The sequence below is a fragment of the Mastigoproctus giganteus genome, chromosome 5, assembly GCF_048544385.1.
Source record: "Mastigoproctus giganteus isolate SK-2022 chromosome 5, ASM4854438v1, whole genome shotgun sequence".
Taxonomy (NCBI): Eukaryota; Metazoa; Arthropoda; class Arachnida; order Uropygi; family Thelyphonidae; genus Mastigoproctus; species Mastigoproctus giganteus.
In genome coordinates this window covers 48498800-48523273 of record NC_143579.1, presented here as the reverse complement: position 1 = coordinate 48523273, position 24474 = coordinate 48498800, and the positions used below count along the sequence as shown (strand labels likewise).

The window sequence follows — 24474 nt, the reverse complement described above, 5'->3', positions numbered from 1 at the left end:
AACTATTATAACAGTAAGAGGAAATAATTAGTTGGGAGAGTCTATATATATATAACTTCGATATAACATTGTCTTCTTATTTAGATATTTATATATAATTTTATAAACTCTACTCATAAATTATTCCAAAATTAATAGTGTAGACCTTATTTACCTTTCCTCCATTTGTTATTATTGTTTATGCCCTTATCTAAGAATAAGTCTAATCGATTAAACTATTTTTAGTTTATACGTTTTGAACATTCAAAAATCGCTTGTTTGAAAACCATTAGAAATAGTATAAAAGATTATATCGAATAAGTTTAAAGATAGCCATAATTTTTTAAAAGAACGAACTTGGTAAATTAACGCATGCGTAGTAATTACAGGCCAGAAATATTGCCGAGTTTATTATTAAGAGATAAAAGTTTCTTTCGTCAGACAAATTTATGTGTGCCGAATTTTCAATTATAATTTATAAATAATTAATAATATGAAAAATTATTTCATATTATTACTTTATTTAATATATTTAATTAATATTTTCCCGAATAGAAACGAAGGATCGACAAAGCAGGCTGGCATGAAAGCCGTACTGTAGTCGACATTCAATCAGGACGATACTACCGAGAAATTATGGACACTTTGGCACAAAACAAATGGTAAATTCTGTTAATAAACCTGGCTAATTTATCAATTTTATAATTTCACAACTTTGAAAATAAATTATTTTATATTTTGGGGTTTAAAAAAAATAATAATTATATGTGATTTTTCAGCATTACGATTTATGAAATTACGAATTTAGGAAAACGTAATGATCGGTTGATGTTGATAAAAAATATTATGGGATTGTGGCAGGGACATCATCTTTGCTCATTAAATTATTATTTATTTATTTAATAAATAACAATTGCGTGATCTTTATTATAATAGTTTTATCACAATAAAATGTGGATTAAACTTTATATATTTGATTTCTTATAATCAAATAAGTTTCATAGGACTAATTTGGTGGGATTATTTACTGGTGAAACTCAATAGGGCTTTAAAGTAGTCCAGTTGTCACCCTCAAGATTTGCTTGTATTGCTACATTAACTTGAGACATACTACAGATTTGTTTATTTATAAAATTGTAAATATTTCTAATGACGTCATGAATAAAATATTACTCTATATTTCAAACCGAAAGACAGTGACTCGATTGTTATTAGTCTGAGCCAGAAAGCTCGGGCATATACTGCCACTTACAAAAAAAGCTAATTAAAATTCATGTTCCTATCCTGTGCATAATTTATTTGTTGACCATTCGAAATTTAAGTTGTGTTCAAAGAAGGATGCTTGTTTATAAACGTTTATCAAATTTTATGTCTTCATTACTGAAGGTAGATTGGTATAAAAATAAAAACAACTAAAAAGGTGTCTCGCTATTAACAGAGCCACTACTAGACGCTGTGGAACCACAAGCAGAACTGTACACTGTAATGCGCCCACGTTTCAAGTCATCATCATCCTCCCACACATCCCATTGCAGCTGTCAAAATCCATTCCTCCCCACCGTCATCCCCTAAAAGAACTACTACGTGTCCTTCTCCTATCTAGGTCTTATTCATTTAAAAAGTCCGTTTTAAATAATAAAAAAAAAGTTCCATTCTGTAAGCAGTATTGAGCAGCATTTTACGAGGATAATTTTTCTAGACGGGTTTTTTTTTTTTTTTTTTTCTTTTTGCAATTAGCCATGCAATCAGTGACCTGTTTATGTTGTTGCTTTCCCGATGGATTGCATTTTAAATTATTGCCATTACTCTACCAGTTGTTTCTTAACCGCTTTGCGACCAGAGACCGACCTCTGAGTACTCCCAGAGGTCGGGCTCTGGTCGTGCAAGAGGTTAATTGTTCATTCAAGGTTAACGAATGAATAGTGTAAATAGTATTCTGAATAGTATAGAAAACTATGCCGCGTGTAGAGTTTCTATCCCTGGAAGAAATAACGTTGGGGTTTCACATAAGTCTTGTAGATGTAGGATTGAAATAAATAAAATTATAAAAAATGGAACATAACCTTGATTAAGGGGTGAAAGTTGATGCTAATTTTTGAATGCCGTTGTTTTAAACGTTGAAATCGATGAAAAATTCGGGCAGTAACACCAATTTATTTACATAGGCATTACTGTATACAAGGTCAGAACAGAAAACAAAAAGGGAAAATGTACGCCAACAAAAGGAAGTAATTTATTCAGCATAGATTGCAGATCTCATCTCATTTCTGGAGATAACAGTTTAATAAAAAGACAGATCGATTAATTACCGAACGCTTTACATTTCCTACATTTTAAAACCGTCCAAGAGGGACTCATTCTTTATAGTTTATAATCCACTTGTTCCTTATAGCCTACGCCTTGTGGGCTGTTCTTGAAGTAGGTGTGACTTATCTGCAGCATCTGGGCGTGTCGGGCCTATAACTACATTAATATATCGAAAGAAATCATTTGTTGAAGTACCCTGCAACAGTTCTATCTTAATATATAATATTAACGATAATAAATATCATTAGTTTACGTTTTTATATGTTAGCAGCATGCTAAAAAGATTGAATACGTAATGTTAAATGTGCGAAGCATAAAAATTAAGATGGAACGAATTCATCTTCTCTTCCGCTCTTCAGACGTTGTCTACATCCACTGCTGGTTGGTTGCGGATCTGTTTTTCATATCATGTAAAACAACGAAGAATGGGATTCGTCGTTTTTTTTTTTTTTTTTTTTATGCACACTAGTTTTCGTACCCCAAAAAATCATGAGCCAAGCCAGACATTTATTTGGGGCACTTCGAATCGCGATAAATTATGGTAATTAATCTCATTGACATATCTACTGGTACACTTTCTTGTTGAAATTGGTCTGTATCAAACAACTGCCAGAGGCGCCTCCGTAGCCAGGTGGGCAGGAGCAGCAGTGCATAGCACACGCTTCTTGATTAGACGGGGGTTCGAGCCCGTGACCACCAAATGCGGAGAATGCGGAAATATCAGGGAATGACCACCATATACCCCCGGAGCAATATGACCTTAGTTGCTAATGCTCCTAAAAAACAAATAACAAACAACTGCCAGATCGGAGGGGGCATGGAATTGTCCAAAATCTTAAGCTAGACGTTGGTGCTTGTGGTTCCTCTAGGTCAGCGACTCCCAACCGCGGAGCCCTTTTTAGAATCAATTTCTATGGAGGAGACACTATGCCCCTCCCCCTCTCTGCCTCGTCGTCTGTCCGTCTCGTACTACAATAATTTTGAAGCTAAGGGCAGCAAAATGACTGAACGTCGTCTGCTAGAGAATGCGCAAAATTCAACTTGGCAAATTTTTATTCAGAATGATTTCTAGTTTTCTAATTTATGTTTCTAATTCTTTAATTTCATTCAATTTTTAGCTATTTTATTTTCCTGGAGCGGCCGCGGAACCCCTGGGAAGTGTACACGAAACCCTTAGGGCTCTGCGGAGCACAGGTTGGGAACCACTGCCCTAGGTCATACCTTTTTTGAAAAAGTTCTTCAGGCATCCTCCCCACACCCGCCTATTTGATCGGAATATTCCAATCAGATAGGCTGGCGTGTATTGAGATGCTTGACACCATAGAACTGATTTCCATTACTTCTTGTAAGGGGAAGACCTCTGGTGGTGTTTTACTTATGCGTTGTCGCTCTTCCCTGAAAATGGAAGCTGTGGAGCTCCGTTCGTAGTGTATTCCTGCAGATTTCAACCCCCGTTGACTCCTTGCACTCGTAGTTGTTGTTTTGCACGAATGTACTATGTACAATATCCGTACTAAAATTCCTAGCTCCTGCTAGTCATGCGGATTGAGTGTCATGCGGATTGAGTATCCTGCGCATTGCTGACAGTTGTGGTATCGTCACGCTTCCATTTCATGATAACTTCGCCGACCGTCGGCTTTGGATAGTGTCGAACTCGAACCGGCGGTCATACTCACATCGGGTGGAAAAGAACTGAGTTCGAGTCCCGCCGATAACGTGAGGAATTTTTATGAGCTTTTTCACAACGTAGCTGAGTTAGTCAGTCTCAGGTGAGGGTAGCATGATTTATCCTCCCGTAAACTCGGGTTTTTCGAGCAGCAAACAGAATCGACCTCAGAACATGCAATTTACAGAACAATTCTATGACTAGAACAACGAACTTGTACGGTTCATACGTCATTCTTGTATACCGACTATGAATCACTTGTATATCTAGGAAGGTCCAATGACCAATGTAAGTTCCAATGTTCATCTAGGAAGAACTATGAAAATTGGATATCTGGAAACATTTTATAGAGTAGCGTATATAGCTCGCCTTTTGACTTGATTTAATTATTGTCAAGGAGGCGTAAAACCGAACAAAAAAACTCATCAATGAATGAAGCGCATATGGAACGCTTCTCCTTCCCCCGTGCTGTTTAACAACCATATCACCGTTTACCCCCCCCCCCCCTCCACCGTCGTAAACTTGTCGGTTTGTTTGTTTGTATTGAGGTTTAATGGCGCATGGACTACGCGGGTCATAATGCGCCAACTTGTCGGTATGGTAGTTTTGTCACTGAGATTTCTTTTCAAAACAAAGAAATCTTGACATTCGTCCGGACGCAAGTTTTGCTCGAGATCATGGTCATATTAATCGTTTAGTACATCTACTATAACCTCTTTTAGTATATCTACCAGCACCTCCTTCCAATTTCAATCAGCTTGAATTTTCTCAAATAATTAAATTACTTTGCCAGCTTTCTAAATGTCAAGTGTATCTTTGCAGCATTAATATTAGTACTAGCTAGTTCCCACAGGAAATAGCTTCCTGTAGGGCGAGCGCCTTCCGCCTTTGAAGATCCCACTGTCCACTGTTGCCAGATGCTTGACTGTAAGCTCCGTTGTTATGTGGGGGTGGGGGTAAAAAGCTATTTTTATTACTTCTGAAAATTCTATTGCTCAAGGGAGGCCTACAATTATATTATATTATGTTATATTTTTTTATATCCCCCTTATTTTAACCCCTCCCACTTTAACACCTGACTTGATTGATTTCAGAAAATTCCCAGACTCACGGGGACCCCTAATATATTAAGGTATTCTTCCACTGGACTGGCTGAGTTTAGAAATGACAGACACACACACAAGAATGTAGAATATACAAATTTGTTTTTTATTGTCATATTATATATAAGAAAATTACAATAACCTTTAACAGAATACAGTATTTAGTTTGACACTTGTTATTTTACTAATTTTTAAATGTGTATATATCTTGTAATTTACAGTCAACCTTGTTATCAAAAGAACTACTCAATCCTAATACTTATATATATCTACATATATATATACATATATCATTGTGTCTCTTCATGTTGCTCTACAAAGATTTCAGTAGGTCCGGGCATTTATTACCCTCACAACGTACAATCTGTCTCTTTGCTCCTTAACAGTCCATGTAAGTCAATAAACCACCATCAGCCAATGAACAGACAAAATTATAATTTCATAAGTGCTCGTTTCCCAACTTATTAGGAAATACATATATATTCATTCAAGAATCCTTCCTTGCAAACATGTCAATAGTTAACAATATCCAACCAATTTACTTAGTTACCTTTCCGTTCAATTAATCCACTATTTCATAATTAGGGCTAGATGCTCATTTAATTGTTTACCAGTTTAATCATTTTCTACCCCAAATAAGTCATACTCACAGCAATTTAACATTCACAATAATTCAAGGACAAAAGTTTTACTTCCTACTACAGATTAACTTACTCTTAAATTGCATTACTCTGATCTCTATACTAAATTAAATTATCACTCCTTAAGTATTACACTCGTTCAAATATATATGTATATATATTTAGTACTTTGACATTCTCTCTTAAACTTATAGCGTCCTCCTAGAGTCCTTTTCATTATTAAATTAGTTCCCCTTTTTTTTTACAAATTATATTCTCAGTACTTATTCTAACACTTACGCAATGGTCTGGTATTCCTCCCTGCTCGGTCTCTCTTCCTATCTGTTCGGGGTGAGGACTGGAAAGCGAAAGGTTGCTCATCCGGGGAACACAGTAATCTATCCTGGGTTTCTCTACCGGGTACTGCACGGCTGAAGATAATACCGGATCTTATCTCCTTTCTTCCTCCATCTGCGTTGCGTCCGAGGACTGGGATACCTTCCGGGTCGACTAGTCACTCAACTGCTCAATCGAGAAATTTGCCTCTAGGGCGTTTCACCATTCTTCCTCCATAGACTGCATTACTTCTTCAAAGGAACGATACTTCCGACTCTAGACTTTCACAAAATAAATTCTTATAATCAATTCTCCCACTACAGCTTCCATCTCCCCAGGACTGCTTCCACCACAAAAACTCCTCTCCGAATGATCAGTATCAATTTTTTCTTCCCTTCTCTCCTTTCTTTCAAATTTCCCACCGCTTTCTTCCTGGCCAATCGTTGACTTCCCTATCCTTTCCTTCGTGATCCTATTCGTCTCCCTTCATTTCCGTGGGCGTGCTTTCTTTTTCCTAGTGTGACCGAACTTCCGATAATCTGGAAAATACTGGTAATTTCTCGAAATTAAACGTAAGTTCCGGTCAGCTAAGAGAGTTTCAGGCTTTCTTTGTGACCTCACCCCCATTACTACGTCGCCCACACCTGCTAGAGGTCGAACCGTGAAATTTATTAATAGGGCCACTTCCGCACTCAGCGCCCTTTCTATAGTGTATATGCTCCTGTCTTAAGTGGGATTTGTTTCGGTCCATTATGATTGCTTTTACTGACTCGCTTAAGGAATTTTTCCATACAACCGAGATTTAACTAACTGGGTGTGTTTGGACTAACCTTCGAATTTCAGTGTTTCTTAACAAATGATACTTGTCTGAAACTAACTATATACGCCACAATTAATTCTTCCAATATTTAACAAACTTTATAATTTATTGTAAGGCTGGGACCTTACATTGCATTCCTCTCCCCCTAAAATTTATATCCCATATATATAAATTTTATACATGTCCTCAGGCGGATGTGCCTTCTTCCAGGGCCTACTTATTAATTACAATCTATCCCTCCTTCTTGAACTGCCTCTAAACACCCTCCGACTTCCTCACTCGCCCCTTACGCAATACTTACCTCTATGCAGCCCATGGTAATCCACTCTTTTTCTCTTTCTCAGCACCTCTCCCAAGCTCGTGCGAGTCTCGCCTCTGCCCTCATCTCTGACTTGACGGGATGTTGCCAGTGTCTCCCTCATTCTCAGATCCTTGGGTGATTGGTCATTCAAGTATTCTCCCCCCCTAAGGTGGTATTGTCTCAGATGATTCTCATGCTCCACTTTAACTGTGTATGGAGGCCGAGTTAGCTTTATCCTATAATTAACAGGGGACAGTTTCTCCATCATACGGTAGGGTCCTATGGACAGTTTATTCCATTTCCCCTTCCCTTTCCTGTGGTTCTTCCGTAATACCCAGTCTCCTACTTCCAGCGTCTTGTGTTTCCTACCCATATTTAGCCGTGCTCTGTTCCCTTTGCATGCCTCCAAACTCGCTTTCCTCGCATTTGAGCGTGCTTCTTCAAAATTCCTAATTACCTCCTCCTTATACTCCGTGATATCAGGGAACTCTTCCCTATTACCCTTGAGGCATAGGTCGGTAGGAAATTTTGGGTCAAACCCCATCAACAGATAGGCCGGGGTCTCTTTTACACTTTTGTGTACACAAGTCCGCACGGCGAACAATGCATAGGGCAATTGTTCATCCCAGTCATTAGCAGAGGTATCAGAAATGTGAGAGAGCACGCTCTTCAATGTCCTATTGAACCTCTCACATAACCCGTTAGCCTCAGGTCTATAGGGCACAGTGCTGAGTTTCTTTACTTGCAGCATCTCACACAGCTGTAATACTAGCTCAGACTGAAAATTAGCCCCATTGTCAGTTAACATTTGTTTACTGCACCCATATCTGCACACTACTCCCTTCAGATATGCCTCAGCAATTGCCTGAGCTGTTTGATCTTTTAAGGGAAAGGCCTCAGGATATCTGGTGAACATGTCTATTATGGTTAGGATGTACTTGTTCCCCTTTTGTGTGACCGGTAAGGGCCCTATGATATCTAACGCAATCGCTTCAAACGGGCTTCCTGGGTCTAAGTGTTGTTGCATAGGAGCTTTGCCAATGTGCGTGGCCCTCATCTGGCATTCGTGGCAGGTTTTACAAAACTGTTCTATATCCTTATCCATCCCACGCCACTTGTACCGTTCCCTAATTCTTTGCAGCGTCTTCCTGTAACCCATGTGCCCAGCTATCTTGTTAGAATGAAATGCGTTTAGGATCTCAAGGCGCATTATTTTTGGTAAGACAATTTTTTTTCTGGTCTTGCTCCCCTTCTTAGCCCCGCTTTCCCACATTAATATCCCCCTGTCATCTAGAGAGTAACCCCTACCTTGGGTCTGGTTAGCCCTGGTCACTTGCATTAGACTCCTCCTGATGTCGCAGCACTCGGGGTCAGTCTCCTGGGCCCCTTTTAATTCTTCCACTTCCCCTACTAGCCCTGTATTTCTTTCAGTTGCTACGCATGCCTCAAGCACTGTATTGTCTTTCTGCTTATCTTCCCCTTCTTTAATATTTTCATACTTGGCTCTACTAAAAAAATCAGCCACAGTGTTTTTCTTCCCAGGAATGTATCGCACTTCTATATCAAACTCCTGCACCTGCAGGCTCCACCTAATTAATCTGCTATTCCTATCTTTAATGCTCCTTAGTATCTGTAAAGGCTGGTGATCCGACAGCACCACTGTCTTCCTGCCGTAAACTAGATACCTGAATTGTTCTAAGGCGAAGACTATAGCCAATGCCTCGCGCTCTATGGTAGAGTAGTTTTTTTCGTGAGGGTTCAGGGGTCTGCTGCAATAGCCTATGGTTCCTCTTTCAGTGTCCTCCCCTTGTTCTAAAACTGCTGCTATAGTTTCCCCTGAAGCATCGCAAGTTAACAGGAAAGGCTGCTCCCCATCCGGGTGTCTCAGCAGGGGTTTGCTCATCATCACTTGTTTTAGGGATAAGAAGGATTTATCTGCCTCCTCGGTCCACCTAAATTTCCTACCTTTCTTGGTTAAATCAATTAGGGGCTTCATCAGCTGGGCCCTATCCCTGATGAATCTCTTATAGTAATTAACCATCCCTAGTAGACGGCGCACTTCCCTTACGTTCGCAGGGGGCTTGAGTTTGTTAATAGCTGCCGTATTTTTTGCGTTTGGCGTTATCCCCCCTTCGGATATTACATGGCCTAAATACTCTACCTCTGGCATGAGGAAACTGCATTTTGATCCTTTCAACTTTAGGTTTACTTCGTTTAACCTTTGGAATATATCCTCTAATAGCTCCAAGTGTTCCTCTAACGTCCGCGAGTATACCAAAATATCATCCAGGAAGCACAGCACCCCTTTTTCCAGCAAGTCTGCCAGGATGGTGTTCATCAGACACTGGAAAGAAGCGGCAGAGTTTCTCGCTCCTTGTGGCATCCTTGTCATATTGTACTTGCCGAAGGGTGTTGAAAAGGCAAAATACTTCCTGTCTTCCTTCCTAAGAGGTATTTGGAAGTACCCTGAATGCAAATCCAGCTTAGACAGGTACTTGGCTCCCTTCAGACTGCAGAGCAGTTCCGTTATATTGGGCAAAGGAAAGTCTATTGGATGAGTGACAGCATTTACCTTTCGTAGGTCTAGTACTATTCTAACGCTTCCATCCCCCTTCTTAACCATTAGTAAAGGGCTGTTCCATTTAGACACCGACTTCTCAATAATGCCAGCTCTTTCCATTTCCCTGATCTCTTCCTTTAATGCGGGCAGTTGTGATTGCTGTATCCTGTATTGCGGGGTATAGATGGGGATTTCTTGTCTGATGTGCACTTCATGTTCTACCAATTTAGTACATAGCAGATCAGTCATTTTCTTAGCGAACACTTGCTGGTACTGTTCTATTAACGCTCTTAACCGTGGTTCTTCCACCATCTCCGTCATGTTTACGGCGCACTCCTCCTCCCAATCTCTCACGCTGTCTCTATCCAACTCCTCTGAATTCTCTTCTGTTTCAGTATCAACTATAACATCTTTGCCAAAACTAATGCTGCCTCTCCTCACATCTATCCTAACGCCTAACTTCTTGAGTAGGTCTATCCCTAAGATTGCATCGTGTTTATGACTGTCTATTCCTTCAGATACCAAGTAGGTGTGTGCTACCCCTCTTTCACACCCTTCTAGTTTGATTTCGCTGTCGACCACATAATCCGTGCGGATCTCCCCCTCACCTACACCTTTCAAGGAAAACTCTCGACACCGCCTTATTCCCCCTTTCCCGGATGTTTTATAATATCGCGAGAAGTAATGCCACATTAATATGGACCTAGAGGCCCCTGTGTCTACAAGGAATTTCCCTTTTATTCCCCTTAGCTTCCCCTTTATATAAATTAGGCCGCTTATCCTGTCGTTGTCGCTTAACACTTTGCACAAATACTCACCCGTCTTAACTGAACTTGCTTCAGGTTCAGGTCTCCCATGGCGGGCGCTCTTGAGAGACCTTTTTAGTTTAAATCCCTCTGTTCTATGTTTCTATTATCGATCGCCCTTTCCCTGTCGTTAAGTCTCCATCTTCCTTCCCTTTCTCTGTTTACTACTCTGTCACCTTCCACCAGTCCGTCACCGCGAGTTCCCCTCCAGGCCTGATCATGTCTCCCAGGGTTTTGTTCCTGGCGGTAGTTACTACTTCCCCTGTATCCCCTTTGGCTATTCCTGTGTGGGCAATATCTAGCGAGATGTTCTTTGCCCCCACATATGTAACACCTCCTCTGTCCATTTCGCCTATCTTCTCTGACTTCCCCTTTCCACCCCTCTGTGTCGCTGTACTTGCCACTTGTGCTCTGCCCTATTTGCGGTCTTTCGCCCCCCTGCCTATTATTTTCATCTAGTGCATTATTTTTCGTGTTTAATTGCTCTAATAATTTATTTAATTTTATTTCCATTCCCGCTATCTGTTTCTCTAGCCCTTCTAGCTTAATTTCGCCTTCCCTTTCTTTATTACCTTTCGGTTTTGTCCCTTCTCCAGTTGATACTATATTTATGTCCCCTCTTGTTGCCCCCCGACCTTGGAGATCTAGCTTTTCCTCATCAGTGGCTAGTTTCATGGCCTCAGCTAATGAATTGGGTTTTCTCCTAAGGATTTCTCGCTTATATTTATCTCTGACCCCCATCAAAAACTGTCCCATCAGGATTTTGTCAAAGGCACTTTTTTCTTTTTCTGATACTTCAGTATTTAATTTTACTGTTAAAAATCTTTTGTAATAGTCCTCTATGCTTTCGCGATTATTTTGACTGTAATTATTTAATATCCCGATCCCTTCCAGAAACGTGATCTTTGGGGAAAATAACTTCTTTAATATCTTTTCAAAATTATCTAATGTTTCTATTTCCATCCCTTGGGTTTCCTCTAAATACCTAGTCTGGGCCCTGCCTTCCAGTTTGAATTCCGCCATCATGACTATTTCTAGTTCCGTTAATTCTTCCTTTTCCTTAATCATTTTCAGTTTTCTCAGAAAATGTTCCACATTTTCTGATGGTTCCCCTTTAAATACTTTTAAAAATTTGCTTAACTTAATTGGGCCCCTATTATCATTCCCTATACTAACAATTGCTTCTCCTGATATCTCCTGCCCGTTGATATTTTCCTCCCTTTCTCTATCCCTACTGCTGTTCGCTCTCCTTGTAGCCATGACTTATCTTTCGAGGAGGGGGTTTATTCTAATTAACTAGTTATTTGTTGTCAATACCTTTCTTATTCTATAACTTAATTCACCTAATTCTAAACACAAGGAAATTCTATTTCAGTACCCACTTTAACTACTTACTTTTTCACTTTTCACTTTCTGGCTCGCCAGCTGAATTTTTTCTATCAGTTTCAGCAACTGGATTACATATATATATACATGTATATATATTTTCCTGTCGTTCTGAACTCAGCCTTCCGTTGTGCAGAATTATCCTGGCTTACGCTCGCCAATTGTGGGGGTGGGTTTGAAAAGCTATTTTTATTACTTCTGAAAATTCTATTGCTCAAGGGAGGCCTACAATTATATTATATTATGTTATATTTTTTTATATCCCCCTTATTTTAACCCCTCCCACTTTAACACCTGACTTGATTGATTTCAGAAAATTCCCAGACTCACGGGGACCCCTAATATATTAAGGTATTCTTCCACTGGACTGGCTGAGTTTAGAAATGACAGACACACACACAAGAATGTAGAATATACAAATTTGTTTTTTATTGTCATATTATATATAAGAAAATTACAATAACCTTTAACAGAATACAGTATTTAGTTTGACACTTGTTATTTTACTAATTTTTAAATGTGTATATATCTTGTAATTTACAGTCAACCTTGTTATCAAAAGAACTACTCAATCCTAATACTTATATATATCTACATATATATATACATATATCATTGTGTCTCTTCATGTTGCTCTACAAAGATTTCAGTAGGTCCGGGCATTTATTACCCTCACAACGTACAATCTGTCTCTTTGCTCCTTAACAGTCCATGTAAGTCAATAAACCACCATCAGCCAATGAACAGACAAAATTATAATTTCATAAGTGCTCGTTTCCCAACTTATTAGGAAATACATATATATTCATTCAAGAATCCTTCCTTGCAAACATGTCAATAGTTAACAATATCCAACCAATTTACTTAGTTACCTTTCCGTTCAATTAATCCACTATTTCATAATTAGGGCTAGATGCTCATTTAATTGTTTACCAGTTTAATCATTTTCTACCCCAAATAAGTCATACTCACAGCAATTTAACATTCACAATAATTCAAGGACAAAAGTTTTACTTCCTACTACAGATTAACTTACTCTTAAATTGCATTACTCTGATCTCTATACTAAATTAAATTATCACTCCTTAAGTATTACACTCGTTCAAATATATATGTATATATATTTAGTACTTTGACATTCTCTCTTAAACTTATAGCGTCCTCCTAGAGTCCTTTTCATTATTAAATTAGTTCCCCTTTTTTTTTACAAATTATATTCTCAGTACTTATTCTAACACTTACGCAATGGTCTGGTATTCCTCCCTGCTCGGTCTCTCTTCCTATCTGTTCGGGGTGAGGACTGGAAAGCGAAAGGTTGCTCATCCGGGGAACACAGTAATCTATCCTGGGTTTCTCTACCGGGTACTGCACGGCTGAAGATAATACCGGATCTTATCTCCTTTCTTCCTCCATCTGCGTTGCGTCCGAGGACTGGGATACCTTCCGGGTCGACTAGTCACTAACTGCTCAATCGAGAAATTTGCCTCTAGGGCGTTTCACCATTCTTCCTCCATAGACTGCATTACTTCTTCAAAGGAACGATACTTCCGACTCTAGACTTTCACAAAATAAATTCTTATAATCAATTCTCCCACTACAGCTTCCATCTCCCCAGGACTGCTTCCACCACAAAAACTCCTCTCCGAATGATCAGTATCAATTTTTTCTTCCCTTCTCTCCTTTCTTTCAAATTTCCCACCGCTTTCTTCCTGGCCAATCGTTGACTTCCCTATCCTTTCCTTCGTGATCCTATTCGTCTCCCTTCATTTCCGTGGGCGTGCTTTCTTTTTCCTAGTGCGACCGAACTTCCGATAATCTGGAAAATACTGGTAATTTCTCGAAATTAAACGTAAGTTCCGGTCAGCTAAGAGAGTTTCAGGCTTTCTTTGTGACCTCACCCCCATTACTACGTCGCCCACACCTGCTAGAGGTCGAACCGTGAAATTTATTAATAGGGCCACTTCCGCACTCAGCGCCCTTTCTATAGTGTATATGCTCCTGTCTTAAGTGGGATTTGTTTCGGTCCATTATGATTGCTTTTACTGACTCGCTTAAGGAATTTTTCCATACAACCGAGATTTAACTAACTGGGTGTGTTTGGACTAACCTTCGAATTTCAGTGTTTCTTAACAAATGATACTTGTCTGAAACTAACTATATACGCCACAATTAATTCTTCCAATATTTAACAAACTTTATAATTTATTGTAAGGCTGGGACCTTACAGTTACGTTAGGCAGCACAGTTAATTTCTTCGAGGGAACCCTTTTCCCTCAATCACTCGAATTCGCCCATTAAAACGCTGAATATTTTCGCTTAACCTCATCACGCATTTTTTGCATCTCAATCACAGAAAGACATCTTGGGCGGCTCTATGTTCCATTGTAATGAGCCCGCAAACATGGCACAAGCAATACAGACGATTAGTGCCCTCGCGGGTAGCAAAGTGGATACAAACACCGGGTGGAAAAGGGCTGATTACGAATCCCGTCAATGACTCGAGTAACTTTTATACGCCTTTTTATAACGTGGCTGAGTTAGTCGGTCTCATGAGGGGGTTGCATGATTTTTATCCCGAAAACTCGAGGTTTACGTTCAACAAACAGGCAGATAGACCACAGAATATACGCAACATGCAGACACAATATACTGAAACAATACAGGGTCATCGAAAAAGGTGTCGTGATTTCCCTTTTAATTATCTTTGGAAATATTTGATCAATTGCTGCAAACAGTGTGGTAACTCACTAAGTTTTATTTGACACCTCAACAATGACCTTCGCTGCGCCGTGTGTGTGGGGGCAGAATGACTCCTACGCGTACCGCCTGAGTCAGTGTCAGTAAGATGGCGACCGTGCAACAGAAAGCGCAGTGTGTGCTGTGGTACGCTGAATTTAAATCTGTCAATACTGACAGATTTAATTGACGATGTCGGTGACAAGATGCGCCAACAGACAAGACTGTAATACGTTGGTTTAATCAGTTTAAGGAAACTGGCAGTGGCCATCTTACATGGAGCTACATGTGTGCTTAACCTGAAAGGAACAGTATTTACAGAATTCTTTAATTACACACTTGAAAACTATGGAATACCATAGTATCCCAAACTAAGCAAGGTAATATTTGATCAAAAGTGCTGGATAAAACGTGAAGAATATGTACAAGCAGGTATTTCCTTAGTTGAGGCAGTCCATATTTTTCTTCTATTAGTGTCCCTGTGAGTCATAACGGTAGATTTATGTATGTGTCCATTAGCTTCTGGCGTCTGTAGGTGTGCTGCAGCAGAATTTATCGAGGTCGATGGTTAGACTGTTTATCAAATCAACCGTGTTTCCTGGGAACGTGCATCTCCGGACTTTGAGGTTGCTGAAACTGATACTCAGCGGGAGCCTTATGTCCACTTGATTTCTTCCGGCAATTCGGGGAATTTTTATTAGATCACTGATATTAGGGGCGTCAAGTCGTCCTATAATTAGTCTGGCCAGTGCAAGGAGGTTATCTGCCACAATTCGTTGTTTCCCTGGTGTGACTTCGAGATTGATGTAGACTTGGCCCCTAGAAATACTGGGCCCTAGAAGTACTTGTTGCCAGTTGAGCCATTTCAGGAGCCAATATTCTAGGCTGGGGAACTTGTTGAAGAGTGACGTAGCCACACTTTAACAAAACTTGTTCAAGTGTGACGTAGGTCAGGAGCGAGAGTGCATATCACGCGTTCCTTGAATAGACCGAGGTTCAAGCCCGTGACTACTAAATACGATAAATATTTGTAATGACGATTTATTGTAAACTCTATTGACTTGGTTGTCGTGCCGGAGCATAAACAGAATTTTTTTTTTTTTTGTAGGGCTGATGACCAAATAGTTGCTAAAAAAAGAGGAATGGGGTAGAGATATTGAAGGACGTATTTCTGAGCCAGCTCAGCATTGTGTATCCCTGTTAGTTCCTGGTGGGTTGTCCACATAGCAGAATACATTTTTGTTTTCGTGTTCAGGAGATGTGCCTGGAATGTCAGTTGTTTGTTGTTTGTTATTTGGTTTTTAGGAGCATTAGCAATAAGGCCATATTGCTTCGGAGATATGCGGTGGTCATTCCGTGACCTTTCCGCATCCTCCGTATTTGGTGGTCATGGGCTCGAACCCCGGTCTAATCAAGAAGTGTGTGCTACGCACTGCTGCTCCTTTCCACTTGGCTACGGAGGCGCCCTGGAATGTCAGCGCCTCATCCCATACATTTTGAGGTATACTAAATACAATAATGTTGTGCTTGTGTTTAATTAATTTGTATGTTACGTTATAAACATAACGTTATAAACTTTACAAGTCACAAACCAGTGTATACTTTGATTCCTTTAGCTTAATTTTAAAATATTTTTTAATTAATTTAAAAAAATCTAAATTAAAAAATAATTTTAATTTAATAATTTTTTACATTCCTTATCATTAAAAACTTATCACCACAGCTTTTATATCATAAAAAACCTGTGTTCGAATTCCGTTGTTGACGGAAAGAACTTTTATGAGCTTTTTTTATAATGTGCTGAGTTAGTTGGTCTCACGGCGAGGTTAGCATGGTTTTCTTTCCGGAAACTTTGGCTTTTCGTCCAAGTTTCCGGAAGAAAAACCATAGCAAACAGGCAAATCGACCATAGAACACGCGCAATTTACATAGTGTATATATATGGCCCAATATAGCCTAAGTTGTTGTTGCGCCTAAACCCCACAAGAACAATAACGACAACAGCAAGAGGCTGCAATCAACGGGGTTAACAGATTTCCAGCACTGAATGATAATAGGGTGCCACATGAGCAATCGGTCTGTACGTAACAAATCATCAGTTGGCGATTTGATCTTCCATATGAAGATCGAATCAATAATTGGTAATTTTATCTTTATATAGAAACGTACTGGTGCTGAAACCATCACGAAATGGCCCAGAAAACCTTAGATGTTGGCGGAACGTGACAGGACAACCCTGCAAAGAATCGTCCGCTCGGAACACAGGCTGCACCAGTATAGTGCACATTCATTCAAGATACCTCATGCTGCCCCACTATCTAAGCCGAAGCTTATACTTGCTTTGCAACACCAACTTAAATTATACTATGCCGTCTAAAAAACATTTGTTAGTTAAAATTAATACAACTCATAACACAACACAACGCAACTCAGGAGGAACGCCACCGCTTAGCCCCGTTCTAGAGGAAATGGGCTTTAGTCGGTATTAATTATCTGGCCTCAGCCTGTTCCTTTTCTTAAAGACATCGACAACAAATTTGTTAAAGTAAGCGAATAGCCTCCTATCTGTGAACATAATCCAAGGACTACTACGCTCCAGTCTGCCCAAAGATATTTCTAATTCCATTCGAATGTCCACATAATTATCACAATTCAACATTATGTGTTCAGCAGTTTCCTCATTCCTACATGAGCATAATCTACTTTCAGTCAATCCTACTTGACATAATCTACGAGGCAAGCCGTGTCCTGTCAATAAAATGCAGCGTTGTTGCCGAACTGCAGTCACGACTTCTTTCTTACTTCGGTACGAAAGAAGTCGTGTAGGACATCTGGTAGGAACATAAATGTTGCTCTACCTTTCTCAGAGAGCTCCCATCTCTTGCCAGATACCTTTCAACTGGTCTAATATTCTTTCTTTTTCAAATTGCTGATATGCTCTAGTATAGATTCTACCCATCTCAGGACATGAAGTTATATTCAAGATTGATCTTCTTATGTTTTTTCTAGTGCAGTACATTAATGCATTCAGTATTACTTGAAGATTCACTGGAAGCCTTCCTGCAATCACTTGCAGTGTTTCAGTTGAAACAGTTCGACAAGCCCTGGTTTTGCAAAGGAGAACGAACCTTGGTGCTTGAAATAAGTACTTTTTAACAGTCGTGTTAAAAAAAAAAATGTTCTTGTTTATACTCCGGCATGACTACCAGGTCAGTGGAGTTCACAATAAATCATCGATACAAACGTTAATCGTATTTAGCAGTTACGGGCTTGAACCCTGGCCCACTCAAAGAGCGCGTGCTACTGCACTCTCGCTCATGACCACTCAGCTACGTCAAGCCTGCTAGTTATACTGTGCAGCCAAACCACAGAAGCATAAGTGGTGATGGGCAGTACAGTGCACAGGACGCTGCCTGATATGGGTTACCACATGTAACTGTACCTATTCCAACCAGACGCCGTCTATCTTGGTGTAGGCCCACCCTCCTTGGACCGTAGACCAATTGAAAGTTCTGCTTTGGAATGACGCGTCATGGTACATGGTCTACCAGTTTGACGGTCGTGCCTGAGTGTGGCGGATTCTCAGAGAAAGCTACCTTCTGTGGCTGTTTTTCATTTTTTGGCCTATGACCAGTGGTTGTTTTGGACTAAACCAGCAATGCTGAGGTCTGTCTAGACACTGTGGACAATGACGTGTTACTTACGTTGTGGCAGCGTGTCAGTAAAGACTCATACTTGGATCAGCAGGACAACTCTCCATGGCATACTTCTCGCATTGTGACGGACTGTTTTGAGGACGTGAGTATCGAAAAGTTGGACTGATTAGCCCAGAGGTCTGACCTCAATCCCATGGAGATCCTCTGAGAAGAATTGGAACGTCGGGTGCATGTGACGAGAGAATGCCCAAAAACAGAGCTCAACTGGTTGTCGCTTTGAAAGCCGAATGGTGGAAAATATCGGACATTTACAAAAACTGGTGGGAAGTATTCCACGGAGACTAGAGGCTCTCATTTCATCACACGTTATTAGTTTCCCTGTGAATAAACCTTATTTGTAGATATTCAGGTGTACGGTTATTAATGGTAGGGCAGTGTATCTCATGCAAATGGTATATGCAAAGCCAATACATGCGGAGCTTAATCGGCCCCGTATTTCGTCGTTTTCTTTGTTCGTTGTTAGGGTTTTAGGATGTGCCCATGAACTTTCTGAATGGATAAATGCTGGATAGCTTGGCTTTTACTGTAAGTACACATTTCTAAAACACATTAAATAAATCAATAATTTTTAACAAGACAACAATTTATATTAAAATTTATATTGAGCAAAATTTTTAGGAAGTTGGGGGGAAAAAAAAAGTCCGAAACTGGATCTCTTCCAAACGAGTGACAAGAGGCAAAACCACTATGCTCTCACGAAGGGCTTCCAAATAAATTTCATGCTTCTGCTTTTGTAGACAAAATCATTGCCGCCTGGGATGTTTAAGTAGTTATTTCTTGATTTTCTTAATGGAGAAGTGTCATCATCATCCTCTGTATTTCTGAAGAGAGAGAAAAGAAATTAAGAAGCGATAAAACTGGGAGCAGATAATAATAGTTTTTTTGCCTCCCCATTCTTTGCTCGTCTTTTCCCAAGCGAAATAAGAAGATAGATAGTCTGGCAGTTTATCATCATAGTTAATCCTTGCCGACCTCTGTTTCATGCAGGCCTTCCAATTTCATTCAGTTCTGTTTTTTTTTTTTTTTTTTTTTTTTGTAGTCTTTGAAAGACGCTTTACGACTTTGTGATGCGAGTATCTATCATAGTCTAATTTTTTGCCACGCGTTTCGCAGCTGGATATAGAATTACAGCTCTAGTTCTGGGATGGTACACGATGCACTTTTTAACACTTATTTGTCTGTTAAAAGCCACATATAATCACATTACACAGATTTTATTAAGACTACACATTGCATTTGAGCTTTTTGTGTGTTTGAAATACTCATCCCATGTAGCCTGCAGACCAACCGTTTTTGTTTCCATTTTTTCTGAGTGGTGATGGCTATAAGCTGAATCCTCAGGCTCGTCTAGCTAATGATACAACCTCTCTCGAATATAGCTTCATATACAGTACGTAAACAACATTATATAAGAAGGATGTTTGGATTTTGAACTGAATGCTCATTTTGAGTAAACTAAATTCTGGTTTTTCTATTTCATTTGTCACTCACCTCCTGACCGTACTCTAAATAGTGTTTATAGTTTCTGTTGTTATACTGTAATTTACTTATGGGTTGTCAGAGTGTGTTTGTCGAATTTCCGAATTCTGTTTGCGTAAACTTGTACAAAAATTTTATTAGGGTATAAAATTATAATTAATTTTTTTTTATTTTCTTTAAAATGATATTTTACATGAATTTTGTTGCCACAAGGCTTTTACAGTTTTGTCTCGCTTTAGTTTATAATGGTATTAGTTATTTTAAACAAGGGAAAACTTTGTAATCTAAACATCTTCCTTAATGACATGTTCTCATTAGAATATCCAAGAATAATTCCAGAGTAACTTATCAACTGTGTGGTACTACACTCAGGGTAGTGGAAAATGAAAAAGACCTGGGGGTAATTGTGCAGTCAGATATGCAATTCTTTGAGCAGTGCAGATATGCTGCTAGGACAGCTCATGGGGTTTTGTCAATGATGTTGTTTGTTTGTTATTTGGTTTTTAGGAGCATTAGCAATTAAGGCCATATTGCTCCGGGGATATGCGGTGGTTATTCCCTGACCTTTCCGCATCCTCCGTATTTGGTGGTCACGGGCTCGAATTCTGGTCTAATCAAGAAGCGTGTGCTACGCCCTGCTGCTCCTGCCCATCTGGCAACGGAGGCGCCTTTGTCAATGATATACAGAAACTTTACTAGTAGGGATAAGGAGATGATTATCCCTTTGTACAAGGCTATGGTTAGGCCGCACCTAACCATATTGTGTATAGTATTGTGTGTACAGGTCTGGAGGCCTCACTTTAGGAAGGATGTTGATCTGCTGGAACGGGTGCAGAGAAGGGCAACCAGATTGGTGAAGGGAGCAAAACGGTGCTCTTGCCTAGAAAGGCTTCAGTTCTGCAAATTGCAGCTTCTGGAAACTAGGGACCTGCGAGGTGATCTGATTGAGGTGTATAAAGTCTTGAATGAATTGAGTAAGTTGAATTTTAATGGCATTCTTCCTCTTTCTGAAACTACACACATGTCGGGACATTAATTTAAGTTGAGGAAGGATGGTTGCAGGATATATGTGTGGAAGTTTGCCTTCAGCCAGCGGGTGATTGATCGTTGGAACAGGCATCCATCTGTTGTTGTGGAAGTGGATGGTTTGAATAAATTGAAGGAAGAACTAGACAAATTCTTGGAGGATATGGATAGAAAAGCGTGTATTTTTTATTTTTTATTTTTTGGCTGATGCTGTATAAGCTTGCTTTCTTGCATCATTTGCCATTACTACTACTATATCATTAGAATTCCGTCACTTTACAGTTACACTTTATGGTTCTCGTATATCTTTTAGAGTTAGTGTATCTTTGCAGAAATAAAAACAGGTATGTCTCTGTTCTCGTCTGCTATTCATAATCCCCTCGTCTGTTTTTCTAAGGTAAAAAGAAATGCCCAAAGCTACCTATGACCTTTCCCTAAGAGTCCAAGATTATAAATAAATAATTTTGTTTCTATTTCTGGTCTTTAATTTTAACCAAACTGCGTGGAGTTTTCTAAGTTACTTCAAATATTTAGTTATATAAAACTCTAAATAATACGTGCAGCACAACGTTGCGTGCATATGGTATTGTGTGCATAACTATAATTATCAGCAACAATCGCCATCATCCGTATTGGCTAAAATCTTTATGAGCTGGAGAGAATAGGGCTACTGCTCTTTGTTGAGATGTTTATAAATTAATAGCCCTCGCCAGACATCACCTAGCGAGAGAAGTGCGTTAGAAGACGGTAGATAGTGTAGTATCTTCAACGTCTATTACTGTGTTTAATACCTAAGGAAGATAACAGAAAATTATGGGCGGTTTAGAAACAAAAATGCTTCAGGATAATGCTGTTAAGTGGTTTGAACGTATAGAAGTTGAGAGGTTAGTAAAGTCATTCTGATTTGCGTTGATATCTTTATTTATTAATGTTAATTTTATTTATGAGTTCCACGTTCGTTTTGTTAAATTAGAAAACATTATGGATATGCCACATCTCCTAAGAAAATAAAAGCGTATTTTGAAGAGTAGCTCATATTAGTAAAATTAACTGCATACAAGTACAAAAAACAAAAACAAAAACTCCTCCAATTAAAAAAGATTATGGCGTAAACCATTGTGCTTAAAATGATTTATTTTGAAACTTGTAGAGAGTAATTGGTGTACGAATTCAATAGCCGAAAAAGAAAATTTCGTAAATATTTCAAAAAAAATTTAAAATCACCTGCTTACAGTACCCACACACTTGTCTTTAGAGAAATTTCTTATATTTAAACGTCTTAGTGCGTCTTTCCCATAGACGCATATGTGAAGCAAGTCACTACATAATGTCTCAGTTTGGTACTCGTCGATGGATAAGTTGTTCTGTTACTTATTTATTTTTTTGCGGTTGGCTGTTTAAAGGATAAAGCCTTACTTTTTTTTTTCCTTTTTCTTTTTTCAGTTTGTTTAGCTCAACAAATAGCTATTTTCAAAGTTTTATTTTAAATATCAATTTTAACATAAATAATACATATAAATATATATAATTTTATTAAAATTTTTAATATAAAGTTACGTGTGATTAGCAGATAGTTCAGAAAACTATAGAATTCCATCTTAATTATATGTTAACTTAAGAAGATTGGTTATGTTTTTAAAGTAATTTGTGATAAATATCCATATTAAAATTAATTTTAAACTTTAAATTAAATTTGATTTACTGCTTGTTCCTGTAATGGGTGCTTAGTTTTACTACAGTCGAAGCACTATATAACAACCCTCCCCAGGGGATGAGAAAACAGTCGTTATATCTGGAGTTATATCGATTGTTTATAAGATAGCATTAGGTTATAACGTGTGGGACGTTAAAAAGAGGGTCGCTATAAAGAGCTTCCACTGTATTTAATGTTTGACTATATCCCTTCAAGCCCTTTTCATTTTAGACGTATATTCAAAGACGACGCTCTTTATTTAAGGTGGTAGAAAATGAAAAAGACCTGGGAGTAATTGTGCAGTCAGATATGAAGTTTTCTGAGCAGTGCAGACAGGTGCCAGGGCAGGTCATGGGGTTTTGTCAATGATATATAGGAATTTTGCTAGCAGGGAAAAGGAGGTGATTATCACTCTGTATAAGGCAATGGTCAGGCCACGCCTTGAGTACTGCGTACAGGTCTGGAGGCCTCATTTTAGGAAGGATGTAGATTTGCTTGAGCGTGTACAGAGAAGGGCAACAAGATTGGTGAGGGGAATGAAGGGATCCTCTTACCAAGAGAGGCTTAAGTTCTGCAAATTGCAGTGGCTGGAGAGTAGGCACCTGTACGGTGATCTGATCTGATTGAGGTGTACAAGGCCTTGAATGGGTTGAGCACGCTGAATTCTGATGGGATCCTTCCACTTGTTCAGATTACGAACCTAAGGGGGCATAAATTCAAATTAAGAAAAGACAGATGTAGATTAGATGTGCGGAAATTTGCCTTTAGCCAGCGGGTTGTTAATTGCTGGAACAAACTTCCATCTGTCGTTGTGGAAGTTGATAGGTTAAATAAATTAAAGAGGAACTGGACAGGCATTTGGAGGGAATGGTGTGATTTTTTTTTTTTTTTGGCTGATGCTGCATAAGTTCATACACTTGCTTTCTTGCATCACATGTCACTACTACTACTATTACTACTTTTGTGAGAAAAGGAAAAACCAAAAACACTTTTTTTTTTTTTTTTTTCATTTATTATAATTTAATTTTATATTATTATTAATAACAATTTTGACATTTCGCGTATGCTATTAAAAAGCCTTTTCGCTCGCTCCACTGCAAGAATAAATTCTTGTATGGTGGCTTCAAGACAAATGAAAAGCAGAAAAATAAAAATGAATAACTAATCAGCTTCAGTTCTACAGGTACTCGTCCGCCTTTCATCTAGACTAGTGTTTTATTTCTCTGATAAACGTTTCCAGCGCAGAAAACTTTAGCAGAGGGAAATTCTAGAGGCGGTTTGAGGCCATTCGCTAGCTGTCTCTCTTCTATCTCATTGCGTATACCTTTCACCCACATAATTTGTGGTACCGACTGCTACGTAAGCAGTGCGGTTGTTACAACAACAGTTTGTCGATGAAGGAGGTGGAATTGTAGTGTGAATGCATTAAGGATTAGTTCAGTGGTTTTCAACCGGGGTGCCGCGGCACACCATGATGCAGCAACAACATTCTTCGTGTGCCGTGTAATTTCGGTTTAAGTTACTTAAAGTTATTATTATTATTATTTTTTTTAAAATTTTACTTTTATTTCATTATAAAAAGGTGTATGTTATCCATTGTACCATATCTTTTTAATTTTGTGGTGATCTATAATTGATCTTTATTTAGTACCTCTATATAGAGAATAAAATTATTATATAGGTATATATTAAAATGTCGAAAATCACTATATTAGGTATTTCTTTTGGCCTAGGGGTGCCGTGAAAAGATTACTGGGACATTAAGGGCACTATGGACCGAGAAAGTTTGGGAACCTCTGGATTAGCTAATGAATGACCTTGACCCGCTTTTGAAATTCTCTCTACTACAGTTGTGTATCGGAAACATTGCACCCTACCTTGCAACATTATTACTGGAGAGCAAGGGGGCGTTTTGTCGGGATTTCTGTTCATTGCTATCA

At 39.0% G+C, this 24474-nt stretch overlaps 1 protein-coding gene across 3 annotated transcripts in view; it reads left to right on the top strand.

The window, feature by feature from the left end:
- The window catches only part of RapGAP1 (Rap GTPase activating protein 1), a 344351-nt gene that overhangs the window by 92388 nt on the left and 227489 nt on the right, over positions 1-24474 (top strand). For 2 of the 3 annotated variants that reach the window (XM_090373182.1, XM_090373183.1), the window contains exon 3: positions 535-641. The exons of the other annotated variant lie outside the window; for it this stretch is intronic. In XM_090373182.1, coding sequence (XP_090229308.1) covers positions 616-641 — 26 coding nt within the window. In that variant the 5' untranslated portion in view covers positions 535-615. The remainder of the gene's footprint in view (positions 1-534; positions 642-24474) is intronic. 3 annotated transcript variants of the gene reach the window in all.